This window comes from Clavispora lusitaniae (assembly GCF_014636115.1).
Source record: "Clavispora lusitaniae strain FDAARGOS_655 chromosome Unknown tig00000105_pilon, whole genome shotgun sequence".
Lineage (NCBI taxonomy): Eukaryota > Fungi > Ascomycota > Pichiomycetes > Serinales > Metschnikowiaceae > Clavispora > Clavispora lusitaniae.
Window position 1 is genome coordinate 118701 of NW_027093978.1, and position 20199 is coordinate 138899.

Consider the following 20199-nt stretch of genomic DNA (forward strand, 5'->3'; position numbering starts at 1 on the left):
GATTTCGCTGCCACAAAGACTGCCGAAGAAGATGACAAAGGAAGTTGCACAAATTGCTTTATTAGCTTAAAAGGGGAATATATTTATGGCGTCTGGTTACTTCACGCGGACTGAATTTCGTCAAAAATCACCACCTTTCCTGCAGGAAGATGGTGCTTTCTGCTGTCAGGAGAAGACTTTCTAAGCACGATAACACAGATTAGGGAGGTGCTTTTATCATAAGACTAACCTCAATTTTGCTGTGGTTTGCACTGGATAAGAATATGCAACAAGCATAGGTGTTTACTGTTCTTTTACTTGACATCTATAGTAATAAGATGCTGGTGCGGCGTGCATGGTGGAGATTTCGTACGACATGGTTGAAAAGAGACTTATTTTGTCATGAGCATACAAGACAGGACTTACTAGTGTTAATGAATGCTTAATTGCAATCATTTCATACGAAAAAATAAGTTAAGTGACCTTCACCTTATCGTCTCCCTGTTATTGGCTCTTTCGCTAAGCAAAGTTCCATATGCTTTGGATACAGGAATGTATCCTTGGCAAGATGACACACAGGGTTGAGGGAACAGCAGAACAACCATTCCAAGTAAACAGTCTATAGATGTTAATGAGTACCCCGGATTAATTATGCAAAAAAGGGCACAGCAAAAACGCCCAAAATCACGCTGTACATTGTCATCAAATTGAGAAGAAAGGAAGTGAAGAATATGGCACTGCACATTATTTTCTTCGCTACATGACCTATATGCGCCCTATATGCACTTTAGTCCACTTTGCGTATAAAGTGTCGACTACACAAAATCAATACTCAACAACGGCGTATGTATGTTACCAAATTAAAAAAAAAAAAAAAAAAAAAGATAGATAATACTCACTCACATCGATAGGTGTGAATTATCTCATTTCACTTCCAAAGAGCAAAGTCGAAAGACGCTCGTGCCATGACCGACGAATTGTTCCATCATCTTTTAGCTTGTGAAGCGCTTCAAGTTTTCTGTAGTAGTCTTCTTCATGTAGCTCCACTTCCTTAAGGCCCGTAACCAAGTCAACTTCCTCTGGCTTTTTCCACTTCGTTTTCATCCAAATTTTGCACCCAACAAAGATGGCAATGTCCACAAATATCATTAGGTATGAGAACAAAAAGGATTTGATGTCCCACCCTCCGGGAATAAAAACAGTGTATGTGCCCACGAAAGTCATCGTGAACGCCAGAGCCCCTCCAATAATGGCCAACCAAGGTTGAAACCAGCCAACAAAAGGTAAAGTTTTGCGGTCGATTCCTTGTGCTTTCATGGCCCTGTAGAAAAAGACGTAGATGAAACATAAGAGTGTAAAATTGATTAGCTGGCATGAAGTGATCAAATTAATGATCCAGTCCAAAACTTTTGCCGACCCCTCGCTCATTTGCAAGAATGAAATAAGCGCCCATAAAAGTGAAATTAAGACACAGTAGAGAGGAATGCCGGTTTTTGTAGTGTGAGCAAGGATTTTAGGAGCATAGCCATCCAACGCAAACCCATACAATGTCCTCGATGAGCAGTAAGTGTAGGAATTGCCAGCTGAAAAAGCAGCGGTGACCAAAAGGATATTCACGATATCAGGCAAAACGCTGATGCCCAAATTTTGCATTGCAATAACGTAGGGTGAACCTCCAGCACCAGGCTTGGTAACACCTAAAGTCTCTAACAAGAGGGGGTCATTGTAAGGAACTAAAATACCCACGCAGAGGGCACCACCAATAAAGAAAATCGTTAAACGAATAAATACTTGTTTGAAGGCAGAAGGCAATGTTTTCCGTGGGTTGATCGTTTCACTGGCAACAAGAGATACATATTCCGGGCCAGCAAAAGTAAACGTAGCCCGAATAAGACAAGCTAAAAAACCCTGAAAACGACCTAAAGCACCAGTGTGGTATGCAACATACATTGGACCTGGATCACGCCAGTAGCGGAAACCAAAGGCATCGTGTTTTGGATTTCCACCTACCATGGTGATAAATGTGAAAAGGATGAGCCCTGTAGCCAAAACCACTTTTCCCAAACTAAGCCAAAACTCGACCTCGCCGTATATGGCAACACCAAAAACGTTGATAATGAAATACAACACCACTTGGACAGCCAAAGGAATTGCTGGAGAGAAGTCATCTCGCCAAAAATGAAGAATGGAATTCACAGTTATAACTTCAAAGGGAATTTGAGCGCAGCACAAGAACCAAAAATTCCATGCCGTCATAATCTCCAAGGCTGTGTCACAACAGCGACCTGCCATGCGAACAAAAGGTGAAGTGATAGGCAAGTACGTTACAAACTCAGCTGTACTGACTGTGATGAACAAGATAGGAATAGACCAAACAAGAAAGCCCAACAATAAATTGAGCGGCCCATATTGAAGACCTTTACCAATAGCCACGAAAAGCGCAGAGCCGATAGTTGCACCTATTCCGAGAAGTTGGACGTGGCGGCCCTTTAACAGTCGATGGAGATAATTGATGCTTTCCAGATCCGAGGAAGAAGTCAGTATAATGGAGGCCTGACTTTTTTCCTTCGGTTCTTCGAGCACATGGATCACTTGCTTTCCCGATGTGGGTGGTCTGGGAATAAAATTATCCAGAAGAAAATCTTTAATCATAATGTAGGGTCTTCAACGAGGGAAGTGTGAAGTGGGAGTGAATAAAAAGTTTCAAAATCAGCGAATTATTGTGCTCCAACGTAAAAGTCACAATGGTACAGGAAAATGTGGGGTCTGGCATGAGCGAATGCTACGTTGCAAGGCTTAACAAAGCCAACTATGCCATTGAAGAAACACTTTGCAAAAAAAAAAGAATCGTTACAATCTCTTTCGTCTATGTAGCTTGGACAAAGAATGTTCCACGCAATGCAGAGTGGGAATTTCAAGGTACGATATGAGGCCCCACTTCGAGAATACTGTACTGTACTCCAAACTCTATATCGGAGAATCCTGCACTAAGTACAGACCCAGAATGGGCACAAGCAATGTACAGTCCCTTCAGAAAATATCTCCGGCAATATACTGAACAACTTGGGCAAATATGGAAATCAAGTCAAACAACACTGTTGTTTGTGCCATAGCTACTTCTCTGTGTCGAGATAATAAGATGCTCGGTTAAATTTTTGCAGGAGTTGAAAGTGAGGGGCATCATAAAGCCTTCAAAATCACTTCTAAATTTGTTCTTGGCTTACATACAGTGGTCATCACCTCATATCTCTCCGGTATTATACTTCGGATGGGCAGAACCTATATTCAGATCGTAAGACCCGGAAGTTGGTTTCAAGTATTGCTTACGTGTATCAAGGATCTCAACTATTTTTTTATTTTGTTTTTGAGAAAACACCGGTGCAAACGAAACATATAATAGGATAGGAACGAAGTAATGATTATTAGCCCAATGGTTCCTATCACATTATGTTTAGAGTATTCCACAGATGCAAACATTATAACATTCTGATGGGAAGAGAAACGGGCGTTGAGATTGTTGTGGCTCGAATGTTGAACTCCTTTCCACGTACTATCCGGAGAACAGTGGCCGCAAACTTCCATCACATAAACTGTCTACAATTTACTAGAAAAATCTACTTGCTTTTTCTTTTTTCTCTAAGATTAGTAACCCATTTTTAGAAAAGTATGGAAGTGTATAAATGTGATGAGATGTCTCTTTATGCACAGGGAAATTGCTTCCGTCAATATAACATGCGAGGCGGTCCTGATGTGTTGCGTTACCAGCCTAAAGTTGAAGCATTTCGACGTATCTAAGAACACAAAATTATTAAGATTCTACAACCAATACAGACGGAATTTTCCAATGGAAGAGGAATGCATCGTGCATTCATCAGATATGCACCATTTCTACAAACCGAACGATCTTTCGAAAGAAACAAAAAAAAAATAATTCGAGAACCTCTACAGATAAACAAACAAGAAACATGAAAATATTATGTTGTAGGCTCACGCTATAAATGTTTTGGCAAAGTACTGATAAACCGAATCTATCGGTGACGGTTTTTCCTTTGTGGGAGACTAAAAAAGATCATGGTTACATCTGAAGTAGTGAATTATACAGTATTAATTGTCAAAATAGGGCACTTGGCCCAGAATCACACCTAGAATTTTAAATCATGTGTGTTCTTCTTTGAAGCAAGAATTCTTGCCATCCTCTTCACATCTAACCTGGTAAATGTACGTACGTGGCTGGATAAATGTACCTAGATATGAATAGACTCACTCGCAAAAATGCGTCTTCTGCTACGTGTACGTATCTCTAAAAGAACCCAACAATAATTTAGGCCCACTAAATCTGTTCATGGTTGCAGCTTGTTCTGCTAGTACATATGCACCGTTATTCAAAAGTTCACTGTCATTATCACAGTTGCAACGGCGCATACAACACTTGAGTTACGTATTTCCGTTTGTAGCGTACAATGGAAGCGACAGCCAAAGTGTTGTGTTTGATGCTTGTTGTTGCCAAATGATTGAGCACAACATGATTTGGGATTGGTAATGCGCCCGAATTGTTGTCCTTGTCTTGGGTGTTGTAGTTATTCAAGATCACGTTCTCTAAATGCGGTGGCAATTGAGGTGGATGTAACCATGCCTGCTGGGGGGCATTTTTCTGCTTTGCCTGTTCGTCAATAGCAAGATAATATTGTTCCATAACTTTTGGGTCGACGAAAATAGGAGGAATGTCCGAGATGTAATTTAACGACCGCGATGGCACTGTATCCACGTCACCATCATGATATCTCAGATATCCATTACCCATATCGTCATCGTCATTAATGAAACCAAAAATTGAATCCAGGCGGCCCCTATTTATGGAAGGCAGACGAGTACGCGACTGTGCTTGTGATCGCTGTTTCTCTTGCTCCTCAAGCTGGTGCTGCTCATCTTCTAATTCTTTCTGGTGCTTCAAATGCATTTGCACGTGTTCGGGGGTTACTTCAATGTAGTTCACAAAGTTACCCATTTGATCAGTTGCAGTAGGCAAGAAATCAGAAAACCGCAACTCGTTATCCACCACAAAGCGGAATCTATGCGTACCGACAGGCAAACCTAAGGTTACCATAAATGACTTGTCATCCGGCTGCTGCTGCAACCCAATCATCTTCCGCCAGCCAGTGAAGGATCCAGTGACATAAACCTTTTGTCCACCCTGGACCCACTTGATGTCGACCGGAACTGGAATGGCAGCCTCTGGAGGTGGATTTGGCATATTCTGTTCATTTTGGGTATTTTGGGTATTTTTAGCGTCTTGTGCACTTTGAGAGTTGTGGGTATTCTGAGCAGCAGGAGCATTCTGGGCGTTTGATGCTGTTTGAACACTTGGCTGTGCCTGGTGTTGCAGACTTTCAGAGACTTGACTGTTAGATCCTGTAAGAGAGTCCACTTCGTCAGTTAAAATGAGGGTTGACTTTCTTCTTGGCGGCGCCGTTTCCAGCTCTATGCTATCGAGCGCGTTGGAAACGTCGACCATAGAAATGTCATTTTGGTCGGACATGGATAACAAAGAAGCACTGGAAATACACGATGGAAGATCAAATCGGAAGAAAAGCGCGGTGTTAGTATACTTTTGTGGGGAAGAACTTGCGGAAGAACCGGTTTTTTGTTTGAGGTGGCCGAAACCCCAGGCGGAAGATATGGCGCGCACACGTGATCGGCCCGCCTCGCTATTAGATTTCGGATCTGGTGAAGATAAATAGAGCGGTGAACTCAGTTGACCGCAAAAATTAGTTTCGGGTTAGCAAAATGAACCAGTTTGTGTGTGTTTGTAAGAAACGATCCATGTTGTTCTTTGGGTGCTAAATGAGGGGAACGTACTGTATAAAGATCTGTCAACGCCCAACGTTGCCTTACTCGAGAGAGCGTAAGAATTAATCGAATATAGACAGGAAAAGAGAAATCTAATCGAACATGGAAAGTTTCGAGTGACAAAGGAGTGAACAGTGGTGAACTCTTATATAGACTCATAATGGGGTTCAATCTCACTATAGGGACGACTTGAGTGCCATTATCAACTGTCCTGGCTAGGTGGGTGCGACATTGGAGAAATCCAGAAGTATAAGGAATAAAAATAGCAGAAATTAAAATAGTCATTGGGCGCAGCGAAGCTGTAAACCAGGTCTACTGACTAATGAAGTTGTCAATTCGTCACTCCAGAGACTACTCGAGCCATTTTTATGCTTGGAACTTTTCTCTATTGTAGGCAATGGCCAGGAAGTCGGCTAATCTCGTTCTACTTATAGGTAATAAAAAACATGTTGTTCAGTATTAGACGAGCCATGTCAAACTTGATACACGTTGTCCATCAAGGCCATACTCGTTCTTCCATGAGGTATAAGTCAATAAGCAGACAGACCGAGAAGGCGAAGTAGAAATATGCTTAGATGTTTCTTTGAGAACATATTTGAGATACTTTTACTTCCAGGCTCGAATAGACTTAACCATAATTTACGACATGAGTCATATCCACACCCGAAAGCATGGAAGATCAATCAAGCTTTTGGATCGCCCAATACCAATGGGAACTTACGGGGGAAAACTCGTAATGTAGAGGATAACTATGCTGTTTTCTCTTACATGTTTAGACTCATTGTAGTCGCTTGCTTGAATCTCTATTACCGGAAAAGAAGAATGGAAGATAAGACAGGAACCTCTGTGTTTCAAGATTAGGAAGACGTGGGAGAAAATACGGACACAAAAAAAAATCAAATAGAAGAAAAAATAAAAAATGAAAAAAAAGAGAAGAAACAATGCTGTTTTGACTAGCTTTGTTTTGCGGTCAATCCATGTTTGCCGTCTTGTGTACGTGTATACACAATATGGATTCTGATTTTTCAAATTATTTGTACAAGGAACAAATGATTCCACCCAATACTTTTCTATTCGATGTTTATTTTGTGCAACTTGACCAGGCGCTGTTCCTGAAACTGAGACAGATCCTCAAACTGCCGCGAGATCCTTATCATTTTTTTTTTTTTCGCACCCGTTGTCGCGGCCCGATTTGGAAATTCTTTGATACTATTTGCACCCAACATGTTTCGTCCAGGGGCGTCAGCTATAAAAGAAATACAAAGACACTGAGTTTTTTTTATTGTTACTTTCTCATCAAAGATGAACCCAGCAGATATAAATATTGAGTATACTTTGGGTGATACTGCCTTCTCTTCCACATTCGCTGATTTTGAGGCTTGGAAAACCCGCAACACACAATTTGCCATTGTCAACGGAGTCGCCTTGGCCTGTGGAATCATTCTTATGGTTGTGTCGTGGATAATTATCGTCAATAAACGTGCGCCCATTTTTGCCATGAATCAGACGATGTTGGTCATCATGGTTATCAAGAGTGCCATGTACCTCAAGCACATCATGGGCCCACTTAACTCTCTCACATTTCGATTCACAGGACTCATGGAGGAGTCTTGGGCTCCATACAACGTCTACGTGACAATAAATGTGTTGCATGTGCTTCTTGTTGCTGCAGTCGAATCATCTCTTGTGTTTCAGATCCATGTGGTTTTCAAACTGAGTCGTGCCCGTGTTGCTGGGAGGGCAATTGTTCTGGCCATGTCTACACTAGCTCTTTTGATTGTGTCCCTTTACTTGTATAGCACAGTCCGTCATGCTCAAACTTTACGTGCCGAACTTTCTCATGGCGATACAACAACCGTCGAACCTTGGGTCGACAATGTACCGCTCATATTGTTTTCTGCATCGCTCAATGTACTTTGTTTACTTTTGGCATTGAAGCTCGTTTTCGCTGTCCGCACACGGCGCCATTTGGGTTTACGTCAGTTTGACAGTTTCCACATCTTAATCATCATGGCCACACAAACATTTGTGATACCTTCATCTTTGGTTATTGCGAACTATCGGTATGCGAGTCTGCCACTTCTCAGCTCCATCTCAATTATAGTGGCTGTTTGTAATTTACCCCTCTGCTCATTATGGGCTTGTTCCAATAACAATTCCCTGTACCCGACATCGTCGCAGAACACCATATTGAGCAGATACGAGACAGAAACATCTCAGGCAACTGATGCATCGCTGACTACCTGTGCTGGAATTGCAGAAAAGGGTTTTGATAAGTCTCCGGACAGCCCTACTTTTGGTGACCAAGATTCTGTGTCCATCTCTCATATCCTAGACTCTTTAGAGAAGGATGTTGAGGGTGTTACCACACACCGCCTTACCTGAGCACATGATTGCCTTTGAGATATAACTTATTGAGAATTAATTCAGTTACCTTAAACGACTACCTTGAATGAATATTTGACTCAATTTTGAATGTTTTCCTTCGAACTTCGTAGATGTGAGCCACTCAATTGATGGGAAGTTAGACATATACAACCTCAATCTTAGAAATACAACAAGAGTCTATTCTTTTCCTTGAAAGACGTTGCAACGTCCGAGTTAATCTGGAAACCTCCAACATTTTCATCAGTTAATCCGTGGGATGTGAGACTTTTTTTTGGCTTCCTTACCCTGCGTAATCTCTTCCATAATCATGGTTAAAATTTTATCAGACACGGTATTCCACAAATTTTAGTTCTCAGACTTAACAAAAGAATTAGAATACTGAGAAGTGAGTATCCTGTGAGTAAGATAAAACAGTTAGATCAACCTAACCTTTTTCTACACAATTATTAATGTCATCAAGCGTTACACCACGCAATAGCTCAATTTTCGAACCGTCGAATTATCGATTTTTATGGAGTCTAGATAAAAAAACATGATTGGACAGTGAAAATGATCGTAGTTGTTCGTTTGTATACAACGAACTCCATTGGGCCAATTCGCACTTGGAGGCCCTCAATCATCACACTCGGCCCCGACCCCATTATCAATTTGCACAAGCAGTACTCCTGATATAAGGAAGACTGCAACACTATGATATATGGGACGATAAAAACAATAGTCTCATTCAATTGTATTAGATCTAAAGACATTTATTCACGTCTGAATTCTTTTAATTTGAGGCGGGTACGCACGTGACTCTACCTCGCATTGTACTTCCGCCATATCCAAGCATCAGACTTACGCCAAACGTTATGGATTCCACAGAAAATCCTTTCCAAATGGACGAGGAGTTGTCATTTTCCGAAATGACGCCTCAGGATTTGGATACAGGGCGACTTGATCTTGGAAAGACCGTATCCCCGCGCCCCAGTGAGCCACACCAAACATCTAAGCAGAATACAATAGTGAATGAGTCTAAGCTTCTACGATCCCGAATAGACCACATTAAGCTAGAGGATGGCGCTGGTACTACCACAGAAGAGGACGAAACTGCCTATGATGAAGATATTGATGATAAGTTTGACAAAGAGGCCGCTGCAAAATTGGAAGCACAATTCTACGCTTCCCAAGATGGTTCTTCCCATCCTCTTTCACCGCCAGAGAACTTTGCACCCGTAATCAACAATATATACCGGTCATCTTTCCCACAGCCGCCTAGTTTTGCGTTTCTCAAGACTTTGAACCTCAAATCCGTGCTTTGTCTTATTCCAGAAGAATACCCACAGACACATACGGATTTTTTCGCCCGAGAGGGAATACAACTTTTTCAACTAGGCATGTCGGGAAACAAAGAGCCGTTTGTTATAATCTCGAGTGATTTGATTACGGAAGCAGCAAAAATTGTTCTCAACCCCGCCAATCAACCCATTCTCATCCATTGCAACCGTGGAAAGCATAGAACAGGCTGTCTTGTGGGGATATTGCGGCGACTTCAAGGCTGGTCGTTGACAATAATATTCGATGAGTACCGTAAATTTGCGGCACCTAAGGAAAGACCCATGGACCAACAGTTTATAGAGCTCTACGACGAGACAAATTTAGTGAAATATGCGGAGGACAACAACTTCGTGCCATTAAATTGGGACTGAGCGATGCTTGTTCCTTTTCACTTTGCTGGTTGCTAATATTTGTTGTGTTTGCTTGCATTGGCTGATACGTAACGAACAGCCAACAACCTATTTATGCCGAGGACCAGAAAAACTCACGACCATAAAGTCCTGTGTTGCCCAAGGCAAGAATGCTAAGTGCCATTGGCGAAAGACGGCCGCGCGTCAAGCTTTTGAGCGCTGACTTTCCATTCACAAGCAAATAGAGGACGGACCAGGCGAAAGTGAAACCTGCACCGTTCGATATGTCACCGTCATAAATGATGTATCCACCCAAGGCATTGACACCACCGAAAAGGAAGCATGACTTTTTAGTTGGCTTTGAGAGGGCCAAAGCTTTGCTGAAACGAGACGAACCACCTGAACCCAATTTGGTATCCACAGCAGTGTGAGTGTTCAACCCGGAGTAAAGCAAGGATGCAGACATTGCCCAGGCTGGCAATGGTGACTGAGAAGCCTGCAGAATGTAAGAATAGATGTCTTTCTCGTTCGACATGGTGTATGGAAGAGAAAACCAAGAGAAATGGGGGAAAGCAATAATCAAGCGGATACAGGACTGGGGAAAGAGAATTGTCTCAAGACCATTTCTTTCTGCAGGATCGCACTGATTTTAGGTGCAAGGCACAGGGCCATTATTCTTTCGCTCCATCTTTTGGTTCAGGCGCGCGCTCTTACAAGCTTTACTCATCACACTGTGTATTAACTAATTTACAAAACCAATATTGGGACACGAACTAAAAACCCTTAAGATCTCTCACCTCTCAATCTTCTGGCCAATTGGATGTCCTTCTTTTGAATGGTGACTCTCTTGGCGTGGATAGCACACAAGTTGGTGTCTTCAAACAAGGAAACCAAGTAAGCTTCAACGGATTCCTGCAAAGCACCAATGGCAGAGGATTGGAATCTCAAGTCGGTCTTGAAGTCCTGGGCGATTTCTCTAACCAATCTTTGGAAAGGCAACTTTCTGATCAAAAGCTCAGTGGACTTTTGGAATCTTCTGATTTCTCTCAAGGCAACGGTACCTGGCTTATATCTGTGAGGCTTCTTGACACCACCGGTAGATGGAGCAGACTTTCTAGCGGCCTTGGAAGCCAATTGCTTTCTTGGGGCCTTGCCACCAGTGGACTTTCTTGCGGTTTGTTTGGTTCTAGCCATTTTCTGTGATAGAATACAAAAAAAAAAAGCCTACTGGGACCAGGTTTCGTCTCACTATATATATGGCGCGCCTGTTTTGATGACGATGTTTTGTTTTGTTGGCCCCGAATCTCCTCCGCGGCGGAAGGAAAAACAAGCGCGCGAAGAAATACAGAAGCGCGGCCAAAGTGGCATTTTGCTCTTTCGCGAGTGAGAAAAGTGACCTTGGCTCGGTGCTGCAATCTACACGGTGCGGTGCGTAATCTGCAGCACGGAGTCCAGCAGCTTTTCTCGCGCACCAAACCTGTCAGACACCCTTTTCAAGCGCGCACGCGACCAGAAAAATGCGTAAATGCTGGGCTGGTGGCTTTATGCGCGGTTGGAGGATATTCACGTACTGCAGGTAACCAGCGTGGATCTGCCGTCCCAGGTGGGTGCAAAGTGGAGCGAAATATATAAGAGCATCACATTCCACCACCCTCTATTTTTTTCTCCATCATACAAACAATACAACAATGTCCGGCAGAGGAAAAGGTGGAAAAGGTCTTGGAAAGGGTGGCGCTAAGCGTCACAGAAAAATCTTGAGAGACAACATTCAAGGTATCACTAAGCCAGCTATCAGAAGATTGGCGAGAAGAGGTGGTGTTAAGCGTATCTCTGCTTTGATCTACGAGGAAGTCAGAGGTGTCCTTAAGTCCTTCTTGGAAAACGTTATCAGAGACGCTGTCACTTACACTGAGCACGCCAAGAGAAAGACTGTTACATCTCTTGATGTCGTCTACGCTTTGAAGAGACAAGGTAGAACCTTGTATGGTTTCGGTGGTTGATTGCCATTATGTATTACTAGTTCCATTCTGCGGTGTATATTAGAATTTATATTGATTCGAATTGAGTGTAGCTTGATGGAATTGTGGAGTTAAAATGACGGACTGGTTTCTGTTTCTTCGAACGTTGATTTATGCCCTTCCATATTTCGTATGCGTCAGGTTGCTGACGAACAACTAACGTATCCCTTAATTGGCCCAGTACGGAACTGAGTCTTCTCAATGAAAGCTTTTGATTGTGTGTCCATGGAAGCCTTAGTAGTAATGATCGAGCTACTCCAATAACTGTATTGCCCATGTCAGGTTTAAAAAGTACCATCGTGGCTTCCCCTCTAATGACGTGGGTGCTATCTTCTATTAATATCATCGACGGAAGAAGCTAAATGAATATTCCTTTTTTCATACTGGCCTCAGAATGAATACACCAAATATGCTCCTTTCCAATGCTGGAACAAAAAGCGTCACTCTTGAAACTTCGTTGAATTGGACAGTTCCAGAAATGGCACCATCTACTTCTGCAACATATATTTATGGTGAGAATTCCTCTAAGTCATCACCGCTGCGTAAGTGTCTCACGATTTCTCGTTCTGCAGCATCCTCAAGAGGCCGAAGTGCAATCTCATGGTCATCTTTGTAGTCATCCGCCATTACCTGAATAAAACGACGCATACACTTATTATTATGGTCCTCAAGCTCTCTATGTTTATAAGGACAACGGCAGCGACAGCCTACACCGTTCTTCACTGGTCGATCAGGCTCATCCATGAAAGTCATATACCATGGTTTCTCTTCCTCCTCATAACCAGCGGGCTTGTATGGAAGTTGGTTATCGGGAGCATTATTAGGGCAGTGGCCCAACGTTGTATGTTTGTACCCGATATCCCGGAAGTAATGTAGTTCTTCTTTATTAAGAAGCATCGCAACAGCCAAAGAATGCACTGGTGCATCACCCCAACGTTCTTTATAGAATCCACCGCTCTTTTCTAAATACTGGAAGTAGTCCTGGTACGTTTGAGAAGTGAAGATGTCAGTTTGTGCGATTTCAAAGTTGGTCCAAAAGTGACACAAATTGTATTCTTCGTCATCATATCTGTCCTCAAATAGTGGTGGCTTCTGATATGCTTGCTCAAACACATCAGGCATATGTTTAAATTCCTGGATCTTTTGTAATCTCGAGTCGTCGACATTCAGTCTGAGAAATCTTTGCAAAACCTTATTTTGCTGCACAGCTTTCGCTAAATCACTCTTCTTTTCCATAAAGCGGAAGCGCTCTGCATCTGGTCCCGACGGTTTCAAGTATTTTGTCACCAATATGTCCCAAGCACTAGCCACTTTGATATTATTTTTTTTGATGAAAGCTTTTGTGTGGCGGAAGAGAGATGGGACGGTGTAGTAGAGCTCTTCAATAGTCACAGTGAAACCATATTTTTTGTTTCTCATTTCCATCTCAATAAAGGGGTCGTAAGTAAGGTCACAGAAGAATTTAACGTCTGGTTCCACCCGCCAGTACCATTTATTTCTAGTCACAAGTGGGTGGCTATAGAAATGGCCCGAATAGAATCTGCACATTTTGTGGTAGGATGCCATTTGACCATACATGATTGTGCGGTCACCCTGAGATTCTATAGCCTCTTCAAACTCGTCCTTATCGATGTCAGATGGAAACTCCCACTGTTCTTGCGGCACCACACCAAATTCAACCTTGGCCTTGGTGTGTTTCGCTACCGTTGACTTGAAAGTATCGTCAAACTCTACATCGTTCAAAAACACCCACGGATAATTAAACCATTGGTTGAAATGGCGCTCCATGGATTTCATGGAACTCACCACATCGTCCAATTCGGAATTTCGGGCCAACATGACGAAAGAAGCATTTGCCCGCGGTCCATTCACATCTGGTACGCGGCATCCAACGACAAAAGGGGCGTCCGCTTCCAGAGAAATTATTTTGTTGCTTAGTTTGCTCTTGTGACTATGAACATGGGGACGATCTCCTTCGATTTTGTCTTGCAATTTTCGAAGATGGCTTTTAATGGATAGAACGAGGAAGGTGACGAGAAGCGCTGCCAGAAGAAGCAAAATCGCTATCTTCCTGAGTGACCGGAAACTTATTCGCTGCCCTCGGCCGAGTTTTTGTAACGCTCGTTTCATGAGAGGGCCAAACATTATGGATGGTGATCGGTAAGAAATAAAAAGTGCGCTTCCTGCGCTCACAGAATCCCCATATCTACAATGCGAATTAGCAACTAGTGCTGTAATGAAGATGTTACAGTTACAATTCGAGGCGTGCTAGCCTACAAAAAGATATTGACTTTGTAAGAGATTACGAACCGTGACGCTTTTTATGCACCATCTCCAGCTAAGATGAGAAAAGGAACATTCGCACGTAGTTTTGCACACCCGTAATGAGGGAGTTATGAGCTCAATCTAGATAAAAGATAGAGTGCGTTGAACAGTGAGTACAATGTTCAATTGCTTCGCCATAGATTTTATTTTAGATTATGAATCGAAAATGCCATACGGGATGAGCACTGAGGCCCACATGCTTGCTCTAAGCATCTGAAACGGTGCTAATCTTGACAAATGTATACGTAGCCATCACCTTTAATGGCCACAAATGTACATATAAGCCGCTTTCATGTCTCGTAATTCCCTGAATGAAAATTTGGATTTTTGCATACCCTCCCATTTTTGGACCCCTGCACTAGGCGAAATGAAAGCTGCCGTCTGATTCTCTAAGTGCAACAATGCCAACGTGAAAGAAAAAATCCAGTACTTTCTAATACTTTACAGCAACAAGGAGCAATCACCGTTCACGCTTTACTGCATTGCGAAGCAAAGTTAAGTCAGAATTTAACTCGTCTGGACGCAAACCTTGAACACCGACAAATTGTTTGTGGGAGCCGCGGGCAGGCCGTGGGCGGGCGCCAAACATCAGCGGCACACCTTCGTCGTTATTCATAATCATCTGGTTCAATGCATCGTAGTCTTTGTCAGAAAGATTGCTGTCATTACCGCTACTTGCAGTACCAGCCAGTTTCATTCCGTTTGCTCCTCCCACACCCGAAGATTCATCATTTGAGGAATATCTTGTGGCGTAGTGACGCCTTCTTTTCCCAGATGCAGAGATATAGCCAGCCAGTCCTGATCCCGTCCGTAAACCGCTTCCACCGCTCATGTTACTTTCGGAAAGATCATCAGCTTCTCCCGAGGCAAACCGCGAGTGCAAATCACGTTTACGGAGCGACCGCCGGTCATGAAGTGTGAGAGATGATGCTGCTGCTGCTGCAGAAAGTGCAGACACGGTAGCATCGTTCCCGTTTGGGCTCCACAGACTGGCATTGATCAAATTGAGCAAAAGCTTATCCTCCTTGAGCTGCTTCACCTGCCTCTGAAGCTTGTCGTAAAACTTTTCTTTGAGAAGCTTCACCATCATATCGTAGGTTTGCTTGGCGACAGCGATGTCCTCTTTGTACTCTGTTTCTACTCGCTTCACCTGATACTCTTCCCATAGACGGAGTCTGGTGAGCTCGTAGTCACGAGCCAGTTCTAGTTCCTGCCGTTTGCTGAGATACTCTTCATGCGTCCCCTGTTGAATGGCCGCTAGAGATGTCAGAAGGTTGTGGAGCATAGAACGGTAAAAAGTACTTCTATCATCGCCGAAAGTTGACTCGAGTTTGCTAAGACGAGCACCGATCTGCTGGCGCCGTTTATCTTTTTTGCTTGCTGCGGTTAGAATTATATCAATAAAAGTGACGAAGTTGAGCCGGAATTCACATACCTTCAGACATGGGTAAAAGGATGGATGAAAAGATAAATGAAAGGGTCAATGTGTGGAGAGGTGGGCCCTGTACCGGACGAAAAGAGAAGACGTCTATTTGGTGTGCATATAATGACAGAACTATAGGGTCCTTGAAACAACAAATTATTAGGTGTCGGTAAAATGAATAGGATCAGAAGTTATTTGATGCAGAAATCTCACTGAGACTTGACTCTAAAACTGTACACGCCAGGAGAGTATATACGTAATAACTTTGTTGAGGATCCATATGATCCACTAACAGACACTATTTACCCTAGCCTTTGAAGATTAAACTTGTCCCTATTCTTTACTCGATCCGCTTTGTACACACGTTGCCTTTTCTTACTGGTCACGATAGTATTTTCCATTTTCTCGTTCCTGCTCTCTGATGTGACATTCTTAATATTTTGTGAAGTAGAAAGCGCAAGAATGTCTGCTCTATACACTCCTGTCTCTCTAGTTGTTGAATCGAGAACAGAACCAGTAGAGTTACTTGAGGACGAGCTGGGGCGAGTTCCTTCAGTGTTGACGGTTGGGTTTGACATTTCAGATAAGTAACGTATAGTTAAACTTGATATTTAGGGATGGGATGATCCTTAGAGAAGAATCCATCACAGAGAGAAAAGTAGTGATCTTATATACCAGAGACTGTTACGGAAGTGACCTTCAAGATAAGATAGGAGAATGGGAAGTCCCGAGGACAGATATGAGATAGGGAGATCCCGACGAGATACGATAGGTCCGAGGGGTCCGCGGTGATCCCGCGGTGTGATCAAAGGTAAGTCTGTAGTGAAAAATAAATGAGGTAGAGAACATACCTGGTGTGCATATAGCATCTTAGTAGTTAGTTCTCAACATATTTTCATCCTGCAGACGCCTTATCTGACTCACCGTATCAACAACCATGTCCTACGACTTCGACTTCTTGCTGACCCTTCCATTCGCTGACCGTAAGTATGAACGGACTCCTAGAATTACGGACCGCATGTCTGTCATTTTGCCAAAAACTGGAGAAAAAGTGACGATTCTTCCAGCGCACAAAGAAGAAGACGTTCCTAAAGGTCTTCTAGAGGCGTGTCTTGAAGAATTCAACTATGTGATTGAAGAGGGAAGGACCTATCCCCATTATCTTCAACAGAGCTATGAAGAGTATATGAATTATCTTTTCGAAGGGTTTGCTGCCATCTGGATCAAGGGTGAGTACAATGAAGATTGGAGAAATGAACCTAAAGAGTTTTGGGACGAGAAGTTTTTGGGTTATTTTTATATCAAGCCCAATTATATTGGACGCTGTTCACACGTGTGTAATGCTGGCTTCGTTGTAAAACATACCATTAGGGGAAAAGGATTGGGACTTGAAATGGGCAAAAAGTATTTGGAACTTGCTCCTAAATTAGGTTACGTTTATTCTGTCTTCAATCTTGTTTTCGAGACAAATCCAGCCAGCTGTAGGATTTGGGATTCCTTGGGCTTTGACAGAATTGGATATGTGAAAAACGTCGCTGCTTTGAAAGGGGAACTGAAGTTGGTCGGCGCATACATGTATGGTAAAGACTTAGTCTAATAATGCTGATAACTGCTTAGACCGTCGGACTTATAAATGCCAAGAGTTCCACTTTTAAAGAAGGAGAGCTAGGTCGAATTAGAAATAGTAATATAAACTAAATTATCTCTTAAAACTTCTTTCAATGCGCACACTGTAACTGTTGGTCAAAAATTTGATGATTAATGGGCAAGGTAGATTCTTTGACACCCTGCAAATGGACAAGTCATAGAAGCTTGTGGGGGACTTAGCGAGGCTCTACTCTAAGAAGAGGTGAACATGAGGAAACGTTGAATGATCTCTATCTAGATGAGGACGTTTAGCTTGACACAACAAAATATTCACAATAACTGTAGATTGTCTAAGACTGGATGTCTCCTCCCAATTCTCCCCTGATAAGTTAATATACAGATACATTACACGTAATCTTTAGTTAGATAGACTGACACCTATACTAAAAAATAGGACCATAATTCAAGTTGACAAAAAAAACCAAAGTCAACTTAAGCTGTTAGGCTTGGTGGTTGCGAATGTACAAAAGCCCGCAGATGTCCCAAATCCATACTCGCATTGTTTATTTCTTTATATCATCTATCTAGGCAGATTTTAACAGAGTATGGTTTTCGCAAACGGAAATTTGAAAACAGTTATTTTTTTTGAAACTTATAGCAAATCGAAAATGAATTTGGCTCATTACCAATCCACAGGTCTTCGTGCCCATCTCACGTGCGCGCACTTTTTATCCCACGATATACACTCGGACCACGATATACATCCATGCCCGAGTTTGACGACGTGATTCTGCCTGCTCATTATCGGCCGCAGCTCGACTACTCGCCTGTTTCAGCTGTTGAACGATATACAGTTCTTCTTAAAGATGGCGAAACAACCGCTACTATCTATCCGATCCAAAGTCCAAGCGAGCTTCCGCCTGGGCTTTTAGCATTTCTTTGTGATGAGTTCAACATGGAAGTGGAGCGTGGAGACACGTTTGCGTTTTTTGACACGTTGCATATTGATGCTTTTCAAAACTACTGGTTCGGGGCGTTTGCAGGTGTTATGGTCTTGGGTGACGCGCCAACGTTGGAGGGCCCCAAACAGTGGGAAAAGTACTGTCTTGGAACATTCTTCATCAAGCCCAACTACCCTGGTAGAGCTTCTCACGTATGTACAGCGGGCTTTTTGGTCAATGCTGGTATTAGGGGCAAGGGGATTGGGCGTACTTTGACAGATTGTTTTTTGCAATGGGCGCCGCGTCTCGGTTACACGTATTGTGTTTTCAACTTGGTTTTTGAGACGAACGTGCCTGCTCGGCGAATTTGGGAGCTGCTCAACTTTAAACGAATTGGCCGAGTCAAGTCGGCAGGTATTTTGAAGGGCCACGATACTGCTGTAGATGCAATCATCTATGGCCGCGAGTTGGTGACCGTATCAGATTCGTCCATGGGCGCATATCGCTTTGATCGCATCCGTTTTTACTTGGAAACAGGAAAGTACCCGGCTATGTCAGATCGTCTGGAGAAGCTGCGGCTCCGGTCATCGGCTTCGCATTACCGTATCGAGGACGGGAAGCTTAAACTTCGCGATCGTGAGGTAGTGAGTGACCCTGTTCGTCAACTCCAAATTTGCACGGAGCTCCACATGGCCAACCACGGCGGGATTAATAAAACCACAGCTGCTGTGACAGAAAAATACCACTGGACACGAATAAAAGATACAGTGTCTGCCGCCATTAAGAACTGCGTCACATGCAGTGAGTCTGCTAAAGAAGAAGTACACATGAAGCGGCCAAAGAGGACAGAGAGACCCCCTGCAGCAAAACCTCTGCGGCCTAATGTGCGTCAAAATGATGATATGCTCCACTTAACCGGTAGAGGTGACTTGCTTCCGCACGACTTGGGTTTGGATGACGGTTTGATGGCTGTTGTGGAGGCTGCACAAAAGAGACAGCCCCCTCGACGTGATCATAGTTCGCCGCCCACATATGCAGCAGTGGCAGCAGGTGCAGTGGGAAATCATGCGAACCAGTTCTACTCTGGTGACTACCACTACAAGGAACGCAATGGGCGTGAACATGTACCGGTAGATCCCGATGTGTCTGTGTTTGATCATAATTCTGGGGGTGACGAGATTGAGATAGCACGAGCGTTGGTACACAATGATGACGAGCAGGAGCGGCGGAAGGACACCAATGGTGACGTGACGAATATGTTTTTCAAGAATGACTAGATATTGGTATGAATCACGGGCTTCAGTTTACGGTGCATAGATACTTGGTAATCGGACAATACCAATATTTTTTTTTTGAAGTTTTCTTTAGTTCAACAGCAGTTTGCTGCGCAAGATACGATCTTAAGCGGACAGCCTTTTGGCCCTTTCATACTTCTTGCATGACTGAAGTAATCTCTTATGAGCCAAGTTTCAGACTCAGCCTTCAATAGCAAAATCTGACTGGGCTGGCATTGCACCTAGGACAACTCAAGTGTCGCTTCACCTTGTGGCATTTTGTATTTCAGAAAAGCTTTATCCGGACCACCCAATATATGATAGGATCAGTGCCCCCAACCATAATTGCGTTGTTGAAATCTCGTCGTGGCTTTTAACCGGTGTTTAGCTTCTGGGTTGCAGGAAAACAATAGAAACTGATTGGCGTTAATGACAAAGAAGTAAGTGCTGTCTCAAGATGAAGCCTGACACAACTTTTGATCACAGTACAAGTTCTCTGTAGCTCACCTACCCAATATCGAAATTACTAGTTCAAGTCAATAGAAATCTGAGACAGCATGCATTTACACTGTCCTCGCTGTTCTCTGAACGTGTGGTAGGTTTGCTCAATCATGATTTCCGTTCCCTGTGATCAAGGACAACGCGTAAATTAATCTACACCCATTCAATCTATTCGTCTTATTTACTGTTCACATATCTCAAATATATTGTCCAAAGTTCATATTGTTAACAGGTTAAACTGATCAGCAA

At 43.0% G+C, this 20199-nt stretch overlaps 11 protein-coding genes across 11 annotated transcripts; 5 read left to right on the forward strand and 6 right to left on the reverse strand. All coding sequences in view use genetic code 12, as the record gives it.

Annotated features, from left to right (window-relative positions):
* Positions 1–897: 897 nt before the first annotated feature.
* On the reverse strand, positions 898–2631 carry FOB63_003049 (Amino acid permease family protein; the record flags this gene model as incomplete). The annotated part of the gene is made up of 1 exon (XM_002615862.1): positions 898–2631. One exon carries the CDS (start codon positions 2629–2631, stop codon positions 898–900), a length of 1734 nt encoding a protein of 577 aa, XP_002615908.1.
* Positions 2632–4381: 1750 nt separating this feature from the next.
* Positions 4382–5515, reverse strand: KIS1 (Kis1p; the record flags this gene model as incomplete). The annotated part of the gene is made up of 1 exon (XM_002615861.1): positions 4382–5515. The coding sequence occupies one exon, from the start codon at positions 5513–5515 to the stop codon at positions 4382–4384; it is 1134 nt and encodes a 377-aa protein (XP_002615907.1).
* Positions 5516–7128: 1613 nt separating this feature from the next.
* Positions 7129–8211, forward strand: STE2 (alpha-factor pheromone receptor; the record flags this gene model as incomplete). The annotated part of the gene is made up of 1 exon (XM_002615860.1): positions 7129–8211. The coding sequence occupies one exon, from the start codon at positions 7129–7131 to the stop codon at positions 8209–8211; it is 1083 nt and encodes a 360-aa protein (XP_002615906.1).
* Positions 8212–9065: 854 nt separating this feature from the next.
* On the forward strand, positions 9066–9902 carry SIW14 (putative tyrosine protein phosphatase; the record flags this gene model as incomplete). The annotated part of the gene is made up of 1 exon (XM_002615859.1): positions 9066–9902. One exon carries the CDS (start codon positions 9066–9068, stop codon positions 9900–9902), a length of 837 nt encoding a protein of 278 aa, XP_002615905.1.
* A 91-nt stretch (positions 9903–9993) lies between these two features.
* Positions 9994–10416, reverse strand: FOB63_003053 (uncharacterized protein; the record flags this gene model as incomplete). The annotated part of the gene is made up of 1 exon (XM_002615858.1): positions 9994–10416. The coding sequence occupies one exon, from the start codon at positions 10414–10416 to the stop codon at positions 9994–9996; it is 423 nt and encodes a 140-aa protein (XP_002615904.1).
* Positions 10417–10664: 248 nt separating this feature from the next.
* HHT2 (histone) lies at positions 10665–11075 on the reverse strand (the record flags this gene model as incomplete). Its single annotated transcript, XM_066102298.1, has 1 exon — positions 10665–11075. One exon carries the CDS (start codon positions 11073–11075, stop codon positions 10665–10667), a length of 411 nt encoding a protein of 136 aa, XP_065958320.1.
* A 494-nt stretch (positions 11076–11569) lies between these two features.
* Positions 11570–11881, forward strand: HHF22 (histone; the record flags this gene model as incomplete). The annotated part of the gene is made up of 1 exon (XM_002615857.1): positions 11570–11881. One exon carries the CDS (start codon positions 11570–11572, stop codon positions 11879–11881), a length of 312 nt encoding a protein of 103 aa, XP_002615903.1.
* A 525-nt stretch (positions 11882–12406) lies between these two features.
* Positions 12407–14044, reverse strand: FOB63_003056 (glycosyltransferase family 15 protein; the record flags this gene model as incomplete). Its single annotated transcript, XM_002615856.1, has 1 exon — positions 12407–14044. One exon carries the CDS (start codon positions 14042–14044, stop codon positions 12407–12409), a length of 1638 nt encoding a protein of 545 aa, XP_002615902.1.
* A 640-nt stretch (positions 14045–14684) lies between these two features.
* Positions 14685–15509, reverse strand: FOB63_003057 (uncharacterized protein; the record flags this gene model as incomplete). The annotated part of the gene is made up of 1 exon (XM_002615855.1): positions 14685–15509. The coding sequence occupies one exon, from the start codon at positions 15507–15509 to the stop codon at positions 14685–14687; it is 825 nt and encodes a 274-aa protein (XP_002615901.1).
* Positions 15510–16584: 1075 nt separating this feature from the next.
* Positions 16585–17244, forward strand: FOB63_003058 (uncharacterized protein; the record flags this gene model as incomplete). Its single annotated transcript, XM_002615854.1, has 1 exon — positions 16585–17244. The coding sequence occupies one exon, from the start codon at positions 16585–16587 to the stop codon at positions 17242–17244; it is 660 nt and encodes a 219-aa protein (XP_002615900.1).
* Positions 17245–18000: 756 nt separating this feature from the next.
* SPT10 (Spt10p) lies at positions 18001–19452 on the forward strand (the record flags this gene model as incomplete). Its single annotated transcript, XM_002615853.1, has 1 exon — positions 18001–19452. The coding sequence occupies one exon, from the start codon at positions 18001–18003 to the stop codon at positions 19450–19452; it is 1452 nt and encodes a 483-aa protein (XP_002615899.1).
* Between the last annotated feature and the right edge of the window lie 747 nt (positions 19453–20199).